The sequence below is a fragment of the Camarhynchus parvulus genome, chromosome 2 (genome assembly GCF_901933205.1).
Source record: "Camarhynchus parvulus chromosome 2, STF_HiC, whole genome shotgun sequence".
NCBI classification, from domain to species: domain Eukaryota; kingdom Metazoa; phylum Chordata; class Aves; order Passeriformes; family Thraupidae; genus Camarhynchus; species Camarhynchus parvulus.
This window is the reverse complement of record NC_044572.1, coordinates 122889942-122907427: the sequence shown is the minus strand read 5'-3', so window position 1 is coordinate 122907427 and position 17486 is coordinate 122889942. Positions and strand designations below refer to the sequence as shown.

Genomic DNA, 17486 nt, shown 5'->3' with positions numbered 1-17486 from the left:
ATACCTGTAAAACTTCTCAAATTACAAATCTATAAAAGTTGGCCTCCTGTTAATTCTTGGAGCGTGTTAGCTTCAGTGTGTCATGTAGCTAATATCTTATGTGTTAAACATTTACCAGCTTTACATTATTTGTTATTTATTCAGCAGAAAGGCAGTTTGAGGGAAAATGAAGTGGCAAGAACAATTAGGAACAAAACTTCTGCAAGATTGGAATAATTTGCCTAGTTTGACTGTTAGATTTTTGGGGGGAAGAGGTAGAAATTGCATTTTTAGTAGGACTTCAGAGCTCTGGATAGTCTAAAATCTGCTTTTACCTTAATACTGAAAATCTCACTGATTAACGAAAATGCCCTCTAAAACTTTTATTCCATTCCACCTAGCATTTAGAATGCTGCAAACCTTCCACCTGCAGATAGGAACTGCACTGGGATTGCCCTGTGCTGTGCTGCAGGGGCGTCCATTTAGTGCTTAACCCTATGAGTTTCTTGCTGGTAGCCTGTTGTACAGAGCACCTATAGCTGTGCCTCCCAACACATCCTAGTCTGGTTTTACTGTCGTCATTCCTTTCCATTCCTTGCTGCCAGATGTAATCTTCCAAAGTAATTTTAAATATAGAAAGCTTAGACTTACTTCAGGTGTGGCAAAGCAAAAGGGGCTTACACAGGTATTAACTTTTTTTTAACGGGATTGTTACTTAAAATTTTAAAGAAACATGCATCCCTTGGGGAATCTCTTTGTGAACTATAACAACCCTCTCTGTGAACTTGATGAGCCAGGGGCTACTGGGAAACAGTGGTCAGCATTCACTTCTGCAATTTCTGCTTCTCCCAGCTCTTCTAAAGGAGAGGGGAAGCAGCTCTCAGTGTCAGGTGATGATGACCACTACCACTGCCTTTTCTGGGCTTTATTTCCTTTTTCATTTGCTTTGAATGAATATCTAATCAGCATATGGGAGAAGCCCAAGAATTTTCTCTCCCAGGTTGAAGAAATATGTCTCCCTTTGGCTTCTTCACTGAGATAAATGGGAAGCACTTAAATCTGATCTTTCTTATATACTGCAGAGTAAATATGCTCTGCAGTACAGTATGTTACTCAAATGTTAGAGTGGTCTTGTAACAACTTTGCAACAGCTTGTTCTCCTGAACTATAACAAGCACCTTTTTTCTTTAGCTTTGCCAACTGTATAGTGATAACCACAATGCTCATTCTGAGTGTCACATGCAGAACATGTCAGTGTAAAAAAAAGCTTTGTGGAGGTTAACCCACCCCCACCCCGAGGCTGCTCATCCAAAATGAAAAGTACTTCTTAAAATTGCTCCTCTTTGCTGCTGATCTCTGAATCCAGGTTGGGGAGGTAGGGACTTCTGGTCAAAATGGAACATGAACTTGGATTGAAACTGGCCAAACCCCAAATCAGAAAAACTGAGTGTTAATTGAATTACTCTTATGCTTTGCCTACTCTGGCAGAATAATAGGGACTTAAATGCCATTTCCCTGAATGTGATCCATGCAGTCCTAATCAACTAACTTGCTCATGTCTATATTTGGTTCATTTAAGTAGATCTAATAAACTGCTGGGAAAATATGTTAATCTTAGAAATACATACCTAAAAACTGACCTTAAAGCTGGGTAAGTTTTTCTCTTACTAAGTCTTTATGATTTTTTCTTCCCAAACAGATTTTTTAAATTCTGTTTGAGACATGAAATGCTCAGTTAAACTTGGTTGTAACAGAGTACCAAATGACTGAATTTTAAGTCCTTCTCAATCTAATGATGCAAGAGAACTAACATAACGAAAGGTAACAAGTTGAAAGCCATAATAATAATTTTACATAGCAATATAAAATAATAATAGCAACAGGTTCTGTTGGCAAAAAAGACCACAAGTGAGAAGTGCTCTCTTAGCAGTAGTTTGAGCCAAAGCATTTCCATCTGTTGGCTGATTGCTGATTTCCTGGTTTCTTGCCCCATAGAGAGATTTAAGGTGGGCTGTACACATTTCCTTATGAAGTTTTTTCAAAGCCAGGATCTTACTGGCTGTCAGCCCTAGTTTATGGGATACATTTGGATTGTAGGCACACCATTGTGGAGGTCTGTGGGTTGTTAGCTGTGCAGAAAACTGCTCCTTGGCCAGATGGCTCAGCACAGTCTAGCCCATAGCATGGATGATCCCTGTGTCCTGCAGGTATTGAACTGGAGAATGGGAGCAAAGGGATGAGCGGGGACAGGAGAGAGAGCAGAGGTGCCAGAGTGAAGATTGATGGGAAGGTGTCAGTATGCTTCATGCAGAGCTCAAAAAAGTCATAAATGGGAGGGGCTCTGAAGGCAAGAAGAGGAAGGCATGGTCACTTGTGCAGGGTGAGGTATGGAGGCCTCTGAATAGCAGTGATTTCCTGTTTCCCTAACAACTCTAGGAATGTGAAGGGGAGGAGAGATCATTCCCTTGCTTCTTAGCATTGTGCCTTAAATTCTATTTGGTAGCCAAGAAGCAGAACAGTCTTAAAAATGAGTTTTCCAAAGAGAAGCTACATTCCCCAAATGGAAGCTGTTGCTGCAGGAGACAATCTGGCATGTTTTCTTACTGGTTGATTCACTTGATCTATTTTTGGTGATTTAATCCAGATGACTCCTCATAATCAGATTGAACAGACTTTCAGCTGGTTGTGCTAATGCTCTTGGAGTCAGGGTGGTTTTGGTACTTGCAAACTTTCTGAAATGGCTTTGTGATGGCAAGCAGGTGGTCCCTGAAGGGCTGCAGGTGAGAGCAAGGTCAGGAGTCACACTAGAACACACTGAGGGGGTGTAGGGTGTGGAGGAGAAATGGAGTTCAAATTGTTTTCCTTCAGGGTAGGTTTATGTAATTAATAGGTTAAATAGCAATTTAACAAAAAGGTGTGGCATTCTTAACTGTTAAGGAAATATGTTGATGCATAAAACAAAAGTTATCTGTGAGACATAATTCTTTGTTTTAGGTGCCATAGTGCTGTGCTTTGGTTTGGACATTAGACTTTGAAGTTCTCACTGCCCTAGATTTTTGACAGAAAACAGTGTATTGGGAAACCCACAGGACCTACATTATGTTTGTGTAGAAGACACATGTAAATCTCTGGGAAAATGTGGCACAGATCTCAAGAATAAATGCAGAATTAGGTTTAATTTTCTTCCTGTAGGCTTCCTTCTCAGTGCACTTGGTAGTAACACAAAAGTCCTGTCCATGTAGCAGTGTGCTTCTAGAGGACAAGTGTTTTGGACACAGATACAGACAGACAACATACCATTTTGGAAAGAATTTGTGGAATTGAGTTTTACCTGTGTTCAGTAATTTGATCCAAGAACAAGGTTTCTTTGTTTGGTTTGACAGCGGCTAGGAGCATGTTTCGTAGAATGTGTACAACTAGTTAGAGACTCACAGAATCTTTTTTCCCCGATTTTTCAGTTGATTGTGATGTAGCTGTTTGATATGAAACCTCACAGCAAAATCATAGTGGTGATTAATGAGTTTTTGATTCCCAAAGGATAGCATGGAGTGCCATCAGAAGCTGCTGAAATCAGAATGGAATTTTATTGGCTGGATGGTTAATTTCTATAGTGAGTAATAGGAAATGTTACTTAATGCCTCTTCAATTTAGATCAATTATATATTTATGTGCATATACACACACACATATGTATGTATGTATGTATATACACACACACACATATATGTATACATACACACACTCTTCCTCACTCCTTATTAATAGACAATCCTGATCTCTTTCCTCTTGTATTTTAAGATTTTTATTTGCCTTCTTTTTTTTATTATCTGTAAGGCTGTTTTACGTCTTGAATAGAGAATTATTTCTGGGAATCCACAACTATTCCAGCGTGCAGTCTCCCTGCAAACTGGTCTCTCTGCAATTAGAACAGAATTCCTTGATTTTGGCAAACTTTAAGTGTCAGCTACAAAGACTCAAAATGGGAAATATTTTGTTGCATAAAAGGTGTTTAAAATGGTCTTACTACACTAAGGAGTAAAAAAAATGAATCATTACAGTTAATTGCATTGTAGTAATACAAATAATATCATCCTCCTTCCTTGCCCTGAAGCTGTGAAAGCAAAAGCTGAGCAAGACCATGGGGATGTTTGTGGTTTATGTAGGAAAATTAGGCAGAGTTTTGGTTTCTGGATTTAGAAGAGGCAGCAGTTTGAGTGGATGCACATTCTTATCAATCCCTTCTCAGTACTCTCCTGCTTTGAAGCAACAGCCTTTCATTCCCAAGCTCTGTCTCTGGACTTCCCATCTGTCTTGAGGTCCAGGTGCAAACCAGCAGCCTACTTCCAGTTCCATGATACCTGCAACCTTCTAGGCACTGTGGTCCCAGTTACTAGGGACAGAGAGATCAAGCAGGGTACAGGCTTCATACTTGCAGTGCAGTAGTTTTCTCCAGGGTTGTTAACCTTGTTTGTGGCTGCACCCAGTGTGCACTTTATAATCTGATCCAGAGAGTAGTAAGGGAGGGAGCCCCTGCATTGGCCTTGAGCATCTCCAGCAATTCCAGAGTTTCTGTGCCAGATGAATGAGAGACCAGAGTGCGCACAGACTCCTGGGCAAGGTCAGGAAACACTGGTCAGGACATAGCGTTCTGCATCTTGGTTTCTCTCACAGACCAGTGGGATGTGTTGTTCTCAACAGGTTTCCAGTCTCCTATTACAGCAGCAGCTTCCATTATATTGAGCTTTAATACAGCTTGATAGAATGAAATATAAAATGCCTTTGGTTTCCTTCCTGTACTTGGGGAGCATGACTTTGATGTTCTCTCCATCAGTTTTTTTTGCGCGCTGGGACAAAAGAGCTGTGTGCTAATGTTAGCTGCTGTTTGGCAGTCTTGTGGTAATCTCGCTTTTAATGCTTTTTATTAATCTGAAGGGCTGCTGAGGAGTGACTCTATACCTGAGGTTGGAGAGGATGCTGCTGCTACAGTCAGTATGGCAGAAACACTCTCAGAAGAAGAACGGGATGAGCTAAGAAAAGAGCTTGCCAAGGTAATTCTTTTGCAAATAGCTCTTAAACTTATTTTGATAATGAAAATCTGGAATAATGTTGTCTTTAAACATACAGTTAATGCTTTGCATAGTTATTCTGTGAGCGTCTAAAGCTGGCACTCCTGGGCATTGCACAGATAGGAAGGAAGGGTGTCAAGGAGAAAAGAACAGCCAGTTCTGTGATGGGGAATTAAGCTGGAAGTGCTGAATACACAGATTTTAAACTAAGATACATAAATACCTAACCCTTTTTTTTTCCTCGAGTGAGAAGGGGGTAAATCAGCAAAAAGAACATGGCTGGAAGCCAAAACCCAAGTATTGTCTCAACTGGTGTGGAGTAGCTAAAGCTGTTTCCTTCATGAAGAATGCTTTGTAGTAGTATCTGTGTAAGCACTGTATTGCTAATGTCTAACCACGTTACTGGTCTTGTCCATAACAGAATATTTTTAAGAGTGAGAAAAAGTAGCATTCTTTGAAGAGCAGACAGGCAAATATTCAAGCCTGATACATGCCAAAGTCAAGCTTTATTAAGCAGTCAGTCTTTTTTCTTTAGTAGCTCTATGGGACTTTAGGACCCTTATGAAAGACACTAGCTTAGGCCTAAGGTTAGCAAACAAAGGTTAGTTTTAAATTAAGCATATTTAATACATTCTTGTATTTGGCAGTCCTGAGTATCATTTCATGCCAAAGATAGTGAGGGTGGTCTGGTCCTGCTAGGATATGTCATGCTGGACTTCAGGCAGATATCCAAAACAGAGGTGCATTGAAGATACTGTAAGGAGTACAGTAAGGAGCTGTACTCCTGTAAGGAGCTTAAATGAGTGGGCAGCCTGCTGCTCTAAACTGGGGTGATCTTGCCTGGGCGACGAAGTAGGATGGGAGGGATGCCCTTGCCTTTATATGCATGGCCTTAGTACCTCTGTCACTTCTATAAAGCTCACAGAATGGCATTGTAGAACTGTGCTGACATCTCTGGTCATGTTTCCAGGAGAGGCTTAAGTGACCATCTGAGTAAAGAAGGAAGCACACAAACAATATAGTTTTCTAGTTCCAGAGCAGGTGTTCTGTGTGTGGGTTTTGACTGCTCAGTCTGCCACCATTTCCACACCTGCTCTGGGGAAGAGGTGGCTGATCCAGTCTACTGGTGCTGGCTTAAGCCACAAAAGGACCTTTCTGTTGAAGCAAGGAGACAAAATTTGTGTATGACAGACATGCTCTGAGCTTCCTGATACTGGTCACACATTGGTATATCTTCTGACATGGAAGCAGAATACAGGCTTGGCAATTGTCCTGGGTTTGACTAATCTTCAACCTTTACATATCATAGGTACTAATTTCTAACTATGCAGTCTTTTAGTTACCAACTTCCTTGTACATATTCAGTAACAGAGCTAGCTGCAGGTAGATTACTTTCTTGCTAGCTCTTGTAGTATCTGTTAGATTTCCCTTTTAGTATTTAGGAATGACTGTGAGGCAATGTTAAAAACCTGTTTTAGCCCTCCCATTACTGATGTCTAGTAGTTGCTTTAAAGAAATACTTAGTTAAATGGTTGGGTATATTCCTTGTTAGCTGTTAACCACTTGTTAACAACTCTTGTGCCACAGGTGGAAGAGGAAATCCAGACGCTCTCACAAGTGCTAGCTGCCAAAGAGAAGCATCTAGCAGAAATCAAGAGAAAGCTGGGAATTAACTCACTACAGGAACTAAAGCAGAACATAACCAAAAGCTGGCAAGATGTTACATCAACCACAGCGTATGTACCAGCTCGTGATGATTGTTTAGACTGCTGAAGTGAAAACTGTTTAGATCTTGTGTCATGTCTAAACACTCTGTTCTTGTGAAATAAGTATATATAACATAAAGTTAAGTTGTATTAATACTTCTCTGGGTAAATCAACATAGACTTTTTAAAAAGAAGAACCCTACAAGCCATATCTCATGCAAAAGAAGAATGATTGATCAAAATACGGGCTATTCTAGCACATTTTTTTTTTGTCTGATACATCTGAGATACTAAGCTGTCCTAAGTCCAAGAGAATAACCTTCTTTTCCACCCTGAAAAATTGTAAACTGAGCCCATGCAGGAAGAGTATGAAGTCACAGTTATTGTTCTTGCCAAACACAATTGTTAGCTTAAGGTCTAGAGCAAGCTGCCTTCTGCAGTTAATAACCACAGAATGTCACAAGATGTACATCAAAATTTTTATGGTGAATTTTATTGACAGAACTGTGCGGTGCAAGAATTTAGACACTTGGCACAAAAAATAGACCTTTTTCAGTGTGTGTGTGCATAATTTTATTTATTTGTGTTTTGTTTTCTTTTGTATTTTTGAGTGTTTTTTTCTTGATTGGGGTGTTTTCTGTGTGAGGTTATTTTGTATTTTAATAAATCCTACGATAGCAGATAGCATCTGTTCTAGGGGTGGGGTAGTAGGTGCATGTTGGTGAACTGGGTCTGGTCAGAGCTGGCAGAGATGCTGTAGCCAGAAGGGACTGCAGAGGCTCAAAATAATGTCTTAAGCAGGTTTTCCATATGACTCCAAAGCTGAAGTATACCTCTGCATTTAATACAAATAGAAACACCCTAAAAGTTTCCTTATGTGTTCATTAAAAAAACCTAAAAATTAAATGTTTTTTTGAACGCAGATACAAGAGAACATCAGAAACCCTGTCTCAGGCTGGTCAGAAGGCTTCTGCTGCTTTTTCTTCTGTTGGTTCAGTCATAACCAAGAAATTTGAAGACGTCAGGTAGGTTTATTTACCTTTTCCCAAGTAATTGCATTTTTTATTTACGCGGGTGATCACTGCAATAAATTTACACTGTTAACATACCTAGTGCTTCTAAAAGCTAATCTATCCAGAGCCTTCAGCAACTCTTTTAGGGGAGGTAAGAGACTTACTGCAGGATCTGCTTGTATGTCCTCACTGGTGCTGAGGAGTTCTGTGGTGTGTGTTTTAGGCAAGAGAAGCAATGTGTGCTGCCACCTCCACTGCTGCTCGTACTTTTCTGATGTGATTGCAGGTGGCACTGTCTGCCTGCCTCTGTGGGGTACACATAGCACTGTCATTTCTGCTCTCTTTATCAGCTTGTGGAATATTACATTTAAACAACTAATATATTTCACTGTGTTTTGTTGTTTTCCTCTTTTTTGTTGTTGTTGTTGGTTTTTGTTTATTTGTTTTTGTTTTGTGTGTTGATTCCTTCCAAGTCTATTTATTTCTGTGTAAGCTGTTCTGCCTCATAGAAGTGGCTTGATTTTATTACATTTTTAAGAGACTATTGGCACTTTTTAATTCTTAAATATTGTTGGCATGCAACATATTTTGACTTTGTGCCAAATGACACAGCCCTTCATACACATTAGGTAAGTCTGCCAAGTCATTTCTAGAACTATTTTGAGCTGCTTGCAAAAATCCTGCTGGATGCAATACAGTCAGATGCTTGGCTGACAATTCCTTGATTATGTAATTCTTAGTACTGGAACCTATACAATTATGCATCTCCACAGGTAATTTGTTGTTGTTAAACTTATTTTTCAGTTATTGGGCAAATAAAAATTCACACATTATCACAGAATATGGCTGCTTTGGCAGTAGTGTAATAAAATCAGCCATTTTAAAGTGCTGCCATTAACTTCTTGCTTTATGAAGTCTAGTGAGAAAATGCTTTGAGTACAACTACACAGTTACAGATTTTTCTTCAGATTTATCAGAAGTTCATTTCTTTCTTTAATGCTTACTCTGGCATTGTGCAGACTACAGGCATTTTCACATTCCTTTAGGTAAGGTGGACACAAGAATTGCTTCTCAAACTAAGCATGTAGTCAGACTGTCTCCATTACAGTTTTTCATTTAAGTTTTCTCTGTAAAAGGTAATTTCTTTTTTTCTTCAGTGTAGTAAGGGTAAAACTGAGGCCCCTTTAATGTCAGGGAAGATGTTTCTTCATATTCACCTGGTAACTATCTCAAAACATGAAATCTTGAGTATACATAATAATTAATAAGTCTCTCTTCCTTGTTAGCAATAAACCCACTAAAATGATGCTGCAAGGTTTTTTATCAGGAGACAGAATATGGTGTTGAGGTCAATGGCATGCAGGATTCCTCCTTCTTTGTCTGTACAGTGTTTGTGCTGTGGCAGAACAGAGATTTCCCCCTTTTTGTGTCTATTACAATGGCTGTTTAGCATTGTGATTCTAACTAAATTACTAGAGTCTAAATGTAAAATAGTTTATACATTCTTTGTTCATAGTTTGTCCAGTGAAACAATCCTTGAGTTGATTACTTTAGCAATGCCAGTATCTTAGTTACTTTATCTACATTACCTTTGATCTAAGCAAATAATCAGTGGTTTCAGCAGTTAAAATTCCTGTGTAACAACTTTTGTCCATTGCCTCTCAGCCCATCTATCTGAGCCTGACTTAATCTTTTCTGTACTCCCCCACTAAGGAGCTAAAGACAGCAGTAGGATCTCTATAAAGATGTTGGGATTTGGCTCCTGGAGTGCTAACTGGGAGCTGTTGTCCCAGGGGAGGAGATGGGCAGAGGCACAGGATGCTATGAGAACTCAGTTTGATCAGGTATAAGAATAGCAGCCAGTCTCAAATATGTCCTCTTCAGCATCAGTGAGAACTTGGAAGACTTTTCTGTTCCTTTTGGATGCAGAGCTCAGCTGCTCACTTAACAGGAGTCACATTTCTACCTTAAGGCTGTGGTGTTCCCCAAGTAGTATTGGACTATTTCACTGGACCAAGGACAAGCACAGAAGCACAGACTCAGAGCTGTGGTCTACTTCAGGAATACCTTAGGAGTGTCTTAATTACTCTAGTTAGTGGCCCTGTGGGTGTTGAGTACTCTATCAGAAACTGGGCCACTGGGAGAGAATGTTAACAGTATCAGAGAAGTCTGCACTGTTGGTGTGCTTCTCAGGGAGAATCGTGGTGGTGGTGGAAATGCAAGGTATTGGTATAAATTCAGGGGTAGCTGTGTTTAGAAAACAAAACAAAAGTGTGAAGAATTAGTGTTGTTAAAGATCTTAGTTGCACTTGAAACAAAATGTTAAAGATGTTTTTAATGAGAACCAAATTCATCTGAATTCAGGTCTGAGGGTTATAGAACTACTCAAGGGCAAGTCTGAGCTTCAGAAACGTTTAGATGCCTCAATTCTTTCCTGGAAGTGAGAGTTGATGGACCTGATACTTGAACTTGTACTGAATATGCAGGTTCATTTTTGTTCTTAAACTCTTGCATTGGCTTCATTGTGGCTTCACTTTCCCTTGTATTGTTTTGGTTGAGGGACTTCTCAGCTATAGTGGTGTGATTTCTTCCCTGTTGGACTATTTCATGGACATATTCCATGCAGCAAACATCACACACAGATCTTTATTTGGGCACTGCAAAGTGATGTAATAGGGAGTTGCAAAAGGGAGTGAGGCAGCTGCTGGAGCTGTGATTTTGGAAACTACTGAAATGGAGAGGAAGGGGGACTGGTGGTGCAATGTCAGCAATGTCAGTGCATTTTTGCTTCCTTTTTGTATTTGTTTTCTCTGCCCTTTGTTATGATGAAAATGAACTCTGTTCCATCTTAGGTTTTTCTTAATACCTTTATTCTCTTTATAAGAATTTGTTGAAGTTTTGATAAGCTAACCTTCCTTCTGTAGGCAACGTCAGTATTCTGTGCAAAGTAGTAGTACCAAGATGTAGCTTCTGAGCAGTCATGACTTTGCACTTGGCCTTCTTGCACTGCATCCCTATATGGAGCAAAGTCCACCTTTGCCTTGCTCTGAGATTACAGAATAACTTTCTTTGCTTGCTTTAGAAGTCTGATCTTTGATCCTGGATTCCTAAATACCATAACATATCAGCTGGAAATTTAACCACAAAGTAACTAGCTACTGTGTATGTTGAGCTGTGTTTTCTAGGCTGGGATTCTGCCATACCTCCTTGTGCCTTTTCAAAATGTGAGGCAATGGAGTGGCTTTAAAAAAATTATTGTGTAGAGGATAAGAAAACTTTAATACAATACAAAATGCATGGAAGACTGGAGAGCAGCTTCCTGTGCCTCTTTTATTGATTGTCTTTTTTAAGCTAGGGGTTTGCTTTTGAGCATTGCAAAGAGGGCTTGTCTTTCAAACTGCCTGAGTTGAATGAGCATTGAGTGAGCGTTTTTTTGTGGCATTCTGTGATTTGGGAAAGAAATACAAGTTCTCTTCATAAAGCTGTTCAAGGCTTGATTGTGCCTCTTGCTTACCTGAAGAATAGGTGGTTTATGTTAAAAAAATCAACTGCATTTATCTAATTCAGTTCTCCTGCAAACCAGATCATTGTATGATAAAACTATGTAATATCTTGTGGTTTTTTGCAAACTGGATACTGAGGGTATACAGAAGTGTATTGTCCAGCAGCAAGTAAATTCTTCATGAATACATGAATAGTTCTTCTATTAAATGATGTCTGAGATGAAACTAAACTTTTGTAGACACCTGTTAAAACATCTGCGATACACTATAGGTTGTTGTTTTTCAGTGTGAGCAGTTCTACAGTTTGTAAATATATATATTTAATCCTCTTTAGCCTTAAACTTCTTGCAGGGAGAAACTTCTTCAAGCATGAGGGGAATTGGCTGAGCACTGACTGAAACTAGTTAGTGTTGGTGTAGCTCTGTAATAAAACCTGCCATGTAGCAAGCCTAGAACTTGTAGTAATCCACATCACAGTGAAGGATATATATTACAGTCCAGAAGACAATCAACTTGTCTGTGATCTGGAAAAGCTTGTGGAAGGCAGGCCATCCATAAGAATGAAACACAGGAGAAATGGGCTTGGGGAAATAGTTGAAACATAGCTGTGTATTACTGAAGTGTCAGGAAAGCATCTGGCCTTATGTATCTGATTCCCAGTATGCTGTAACTACAAATCAACCCCTAGTTGTGCATCTGCCTTAAGGGATCCCAATCTTTTTTTCTATCACGGTATTTTACTAATGAGCCCTCATAAAGGATCTCTTAAAACTTTTTCTGCAATAAACATAGAACTTTTTTTCTTCTGTGAATGTATCTTCCATTGATTGTGCTGAGATGCTAATTGTAATTTTGGAGGTACTTTTTATGAGAGTTGTTTCCCTTCCCTCCTCTCCTTCCCCAGCAACTGCCTGGAAAGTATTCTCTTGAAAGGCATCATAAAGCTCAGACAAATTTTGACATTCCATATATAGTTATGAATACCTGAGATCATCACTTGTAAAAATCCTAAGTTACTGTTGTGGTGTTTGGTAAGAATTATTTAATGTATAAGGCTTGCTTGTATCTGCAGTAAACAGGGATTTCCTGTATGGAACAAAATTAGGTGTGTGGTAGTGGTGTTGAAGCTATGCAGGAGCTCCTTCATCTATATCCAGTTACCTTCTAGTAGATGTGTTTTCTTGCTAGACAAACAGTAACTTTATAGCAACACTGGCAGGTTATAGATATCCTCCATGAATTTCAGAACACAGGACTTTATCCTGCTCCCAGCATAAATCCAGCCTTGAATACTGACTGATGTGACTGCTTTTGTTGATTGATGAGTAGATAATTTGTATTGATGAGTGTAAAAAACTTTACTGAATGTACAGGGAAGCCTTCTGGATGTAGAGATAATTTTTTCAGTAGGAAGATTAGCTGATTTATAAGACTCTCAAGTGTTTGCTACTCGCTATTGCCAAAACTGTAAATGCAGCATGACTGCTGTTGCTTGAGAAACTTAAGGAGCAGACAGACTGTTGCAGCTAAGCAGAACAAGTACTAACAAGCATGGCACTTGAATCTTTCTAAAAGAGAAAAAGGTTGTTCCAGCTTTTGCTCTGATGTACTTGTGTGCGTGTGTGTGCATGGCTAAGCAATTTAAGAAAGCAAACCCAAGCAGTTACTAAGACTGTGTAAGACTGGCTGTTTACCAAAGACAGTTTACAGAAGTCAGCTCTCTAAGCCAATTTCTTCTCAATGTAATCCTTAAACTAACTTTTTGCTTTCTTTTCTCTTAATGCTGGCATGTAGTATACGCTCCATACAACATTCAATTAGTATGCCTATTATGAGGTAATGTATGCATAATCCAGCTGTTTGGTTTATTTATTTTCATGTGTGGAATCAAGTCAGATTGAACTTAGGTCAACTTACATAGTTTTATAAAAAAGCAAAAAACCCACCCAGCTTTGTAATGGATTTCCTGTACTAACATATAGGGTAAAATTTGTTTTATTTCTGGTTAACAGAGGTGGTTATCAAACATCTGGAAAGTGACATTTCCCTACTGTTTGGAAAACTATAACAGCTTTTCCCTGTCTGTTAGAGTGTAATGTACTAAGTGATTCCAAGTTTTAAAGGCAGTAGCTTGGCATATGTTTTTGAAAATGAAAGTGAGTAAGAAAACCCCTGTGGTTTCACAAAAAGTCTCTTGGTAATTTGGGGTGCTTGCCTTTTCTCTCCACTTTCTTGGCACCATGTCCCTCTGAGAGTCTGGTTTGACACATGTGTCACTGTGTGCTCTCCCAAGGGAAAAGAGTGCAGCTGAGTGTGGCTGACCCACACAAATGCCAAGCAAAGCAAGAAGGGAAGCTGTAGGCTTCTTCTGAAAAACACCCTTGTCTGCAATATTTATATAATACATTTTTGAGTAATTCTTAGTCCTGGTCCAGTGAAGGCAAGCATTTTCCATCCTGAATAAAGGCAAAAAAAGTGTTGCACAGATTTGCACGTAGCAGTGACAGCTACTTGGAGCATTAAGCCACTCTTCTGACCCTAATGAATTATACACCAGCCCTCAGCACTGGAAATCCCAAGCTGTCCTGCTTTTTGTATGCAGAACTTATTATTTGTAATTACAGCTGCCTTTGGCACTTAAAGGCAAGGGGGAGTCTCACTTAAATGTAACATGTTAGCAGAAAATGCCACTGTGAACCATGTTTTATTTATTGAACATGTAGCAAAGTAAACTGAACTGGTTTTCATGTAAAAAGTAAAAAAACTGATGAACTCTCTTCAGCAATAATGTATTAGGCTAACCAGAAGCGATGACTAAGATTTTCTGAACAAATGCTTTAAGCCAGAAACATGTTTGAAAAGACTGGGAATAATAAGCTAAACCTAAAATACTTGCTAGTTCTCCCTTCCATGTTGATAGGAAGAATCCTATTGCTGGACCTAGCAATGTTTAGTTGCCAAAGATGAAAGTGAGCCTGCAATTCGAGTATGTTTGAATTTTAGTTTTGTAGTACTTGGAAGGATCCAGATGTAAACTATTTTTTAGGCTATCTTTAAAATGGGGAAAGAGGCCAAACAATTCTCTTGTTTCTGTTGGGAAAAAGGAACTGTCTGCTTGGTTTGTGATGTTTATAGGTTAACTAGATGTGGTTTTAATTCTGTGGATACTTTTTTATTTTCATAGAAATTCTCCTACTTTCAAATCCTTTGAGGAAAAAGTTGAAAACTTTAAGGTAAGAATTTCTAAAACATTATTGATTGTGCAGTTGTGGATGTGGAGGAAAGACTCAAGTCTTTTTGGGCAGCCTATTTTTTAGTTGCTGGTAAACTGTTGAAGAGGTGCTTGGATGAACATCTTTTTAAGTCCTGTGGAAACGGTTTCTCTGCCAAATGATTTGCAAATAAGGTAATGGGCTGCCTGCACCTCATACAGGAGGATGCCTTTAGAAGAACTAACAGCCAGCCAACCTGCACAAACAGCTAGTATTTAGGTATGCAAAATAATTAATACCTAATGCTAGGTATCCAGAATTGTCTAGGCTTTTACTTCATGCCTTTCTAGGGACTAGTATCCGACACAGGAGATGTACCTTGGGATACATCTCTCATTTCTGGCATAAAAGACAAAAGGTCTTTGCACCTTAATTTTAACTTCACTCCTGAAAGCCTCAAGTGCCAGAAACAACCATTAATAACTTCTTCAGGTAAAAACTCACTTCAAAAATAGCTAATCTGTGTAATGAGAACCAGATTTGACTTCTCCTGGGCACACTGGGCTAGATGAGAAGCATGCAACAAGGGCCTTCTTCTCTTGCAACTAATTGATATTAACATCCCTGCAATCCCACAGAGCATGTGCCCCGGAGGGAAGGAAGTGAAAAGGCAAACATGTTACGTGGAGAAAGTAACATAGTTGCTCTGCTCCTTTGAAGATCTCGGGACTTGCTCTTGAGACTCAGAACTGTCCAAAGTTCTTTCTTGAGAAATAAAGTAGTGAGTTTTAACTCTGAATCTCTTAAAGATTTCTTAGTTTGAAAGGCTTCATACCTTTATCCACTTGAAAGTGAGGGTGTATCAACCTTTGGACTCTGGAATCAGCCCTGGAATAAGGGCTGCTTCGTGTATCTCAAAGTCAAAGGGAGGATTACTGTGTTAATCTCCTGCTGAGTGTTTCCTGCCAGATATGTACAGATTTGTTTCAAGAATATTGTGGAGGTCTCCTAGACCTGGAAAAGCTGCTTTGTGGAAGAGAGTTATTAAACCAGACATACTGGTTTTGTACAGTTAAGCATGTTTGGCATGCCTACTAACTACTATGCTTTGTTGGGGCTCTCTCTGTGTTCTAGTCTAAAGTTGGAGGAAGCAAGCCTGCTGGAGGAGACTTTGGAGAAGTTCTCAACTCTGCTGCCAATGCCAGTGCCACAGAAACTATTGCAGAACAGACAGAGGAAGAGACCCACTGAGATTTCTGCTTCTGTCCTGCTACCCACTGCCAGATGCTGCAAGGAAAAACCAAGCACACTTGTAACATTCTCTGCGCTCTTTCCACCAGATGTGCTTTTATTTAGCACGTAGTTATTTTACCCAATTAACTGATACCAAGCTTGTTTGTGGGTTCAAAATATTTTTGAAACTAAAATACATTGTTTGGGATTTTGTGTGGGAAGGGGAATTTCTATGCCTTTCAAGCATTTAAAGGACTTACCTGTAATTTGAAGACAACCTTTAAAATATAGCAATGAAAAAACTCTTTTGAGAAGTTAATTATATTGTACAGATACTGTGGATACATATTTTCTTTTCAATCTGTAATTACTGCTCAACTTAATCCTTATGAATCTACTGCTGCTGCCAAACTGAAGCTTGTTACTTCGCTCCCTTGTGATTGTTTCAGTTGAGTGTTGCCTGCAAGGGACACTGGACATGAGGCTGGACAAGGAGGAAGGATCACTCCCAGCTAAAGAAAGGACTTCAGTTTCAGCAGGCTTTACACAAGTTATAGCAGGATCACACATGAGTAGGAATGTACTGTCTTTTGAGCGTGTTCCTCATCCAGCGGGTGTGGATAGGTGATAGAACATGTAAAACTTACCCATGTGTCCGTGCAATGTCCACCTCAGAAACTTCTGACCAATGCAGGTGGAAGAAGGATGCCTCATAGTGCTGGTTTGGTTGAGTCACCATAGCATTTTCAGGCTTGTTTTTTGCACAGGATGTCACTGTGGTAAGATAACACTCTTCTGAACATTGGACCAGTCACAAATAGATTCATTCACACGTGGTGGTGTCATATTCACACTAACAAAGCATGGAATAGAAGAATAAGCCTGACCCCAGAAGTGGTTCTTTCGTAGTCATCAAGAGAATTGCTCCTATAGCCTAATGTTGTTTCTCTTGTAGGCTGAGCCCTGAAAACATCTGCTATACCATCTTACTCTTTTCTTATGTATTTAAGCCAACACTGCTGTTCCCAGCCCCAGGAATCTGTTTTGAGAGGTGCACAGTGTCATCGCTCAGCGTAGCTCTCCTAAAAGATGTGTCCTCCTACATCTTGTTTTGTCTGCTGTACTCAAGTTTCTTGTGTTTTATGTGCTTCTGCCACATGGTTAGAACATTTTATCACCCTGCTTAGAACTGGAAACAAGTTTTGCTACGTTTGTGTGAAATCCATGAAACTTCAACTGCCACAGGTGTCTGGAGGAAAAAAAGTTGGCTCCTGACAACGTTGCTAGCATGTCAGATGTAGAATGTGTGTTTAATTACAATGTGAGAAGCTTAATAAAAGTGTATGTGAGGAATGTATTGTCCTGTGAACATGGAGGATAATGTAAATAAGTAAGGAGATTTCATTTCTAACTGAAGCAGTCCTTTAAGTTTGGTTCAGAGCAGTGCTGGTACATACTCCTGTACTGCTGGGACTCTGCATGGCTGAGCTTGGCATTTCTAGAGAACACTGAGCCTAGGTTGCCTTCTAGTGGCTTACATAAAATTACAAATCACAGCATTGATAGGGTTGTAAGGGACCTCTGGAGTTCATCTAGCCCAAACTCCCTGTTGAGGCAGGCTCACCTCTGGAGCAGGTTCTACAGGACTGTGCCCAGGTGGTTTGGAATGTCTCCAGAGAGTGAGGATCCAGGACCTTCTTCAGCAGCCTGTTCCAGTGCTCTGCCACTGTATAAAATTAAACTGCCCTGGTTATATCATGAAGTTCAGAAAACA

The 17486-nt window shown here is 39.6% G+C and overlaps 1 protein-coding gene across 4 annotated transcripts in view; it reads left to right on the top strand.

Annotated features, from left to right (window-relative positions):
- TPD52 (tumor protein D52) overlaps positions 1-17119 on the top strand; it is a 41074-nt gene extending 23955 nt beyond the window's left edge. For 2 of the 4 annotated variants that reach the window (XM_030963429.1, XM_030963421.1), the window contains exons 2-8: positions 4912-5027; positions 6633-6781; positions 7675-7776; positions 8784-8810; positions 13062-13103; positions 14452-14500; positions 15614-17119. In XM_030963429.1, coding sequence (XP_030819289.1) covers positions 4912-5027; positions 6633-6781; positions 7675-7776; positions 8784-8810; positions 13062-13103; positions 14452-14500; positions 15614-15730 — 602 coding nt within the window. In that variant the 3' untranslated portion in view covers positions 15731-17119. The remainder of the gene's footprint in view (positions 1-4911; positions 5028-6632; positions 6782-7674; positions 7777-8783; positions 8811-13061; positions 13104-14451; positions 14501-15613) is intronic. The other 2 variants (XM_030963437.1, XM_030963445.1) reach the window with 2 other exon arrangements.
- Positions 17120-17486: the final 367 nt, after the last annotated feature.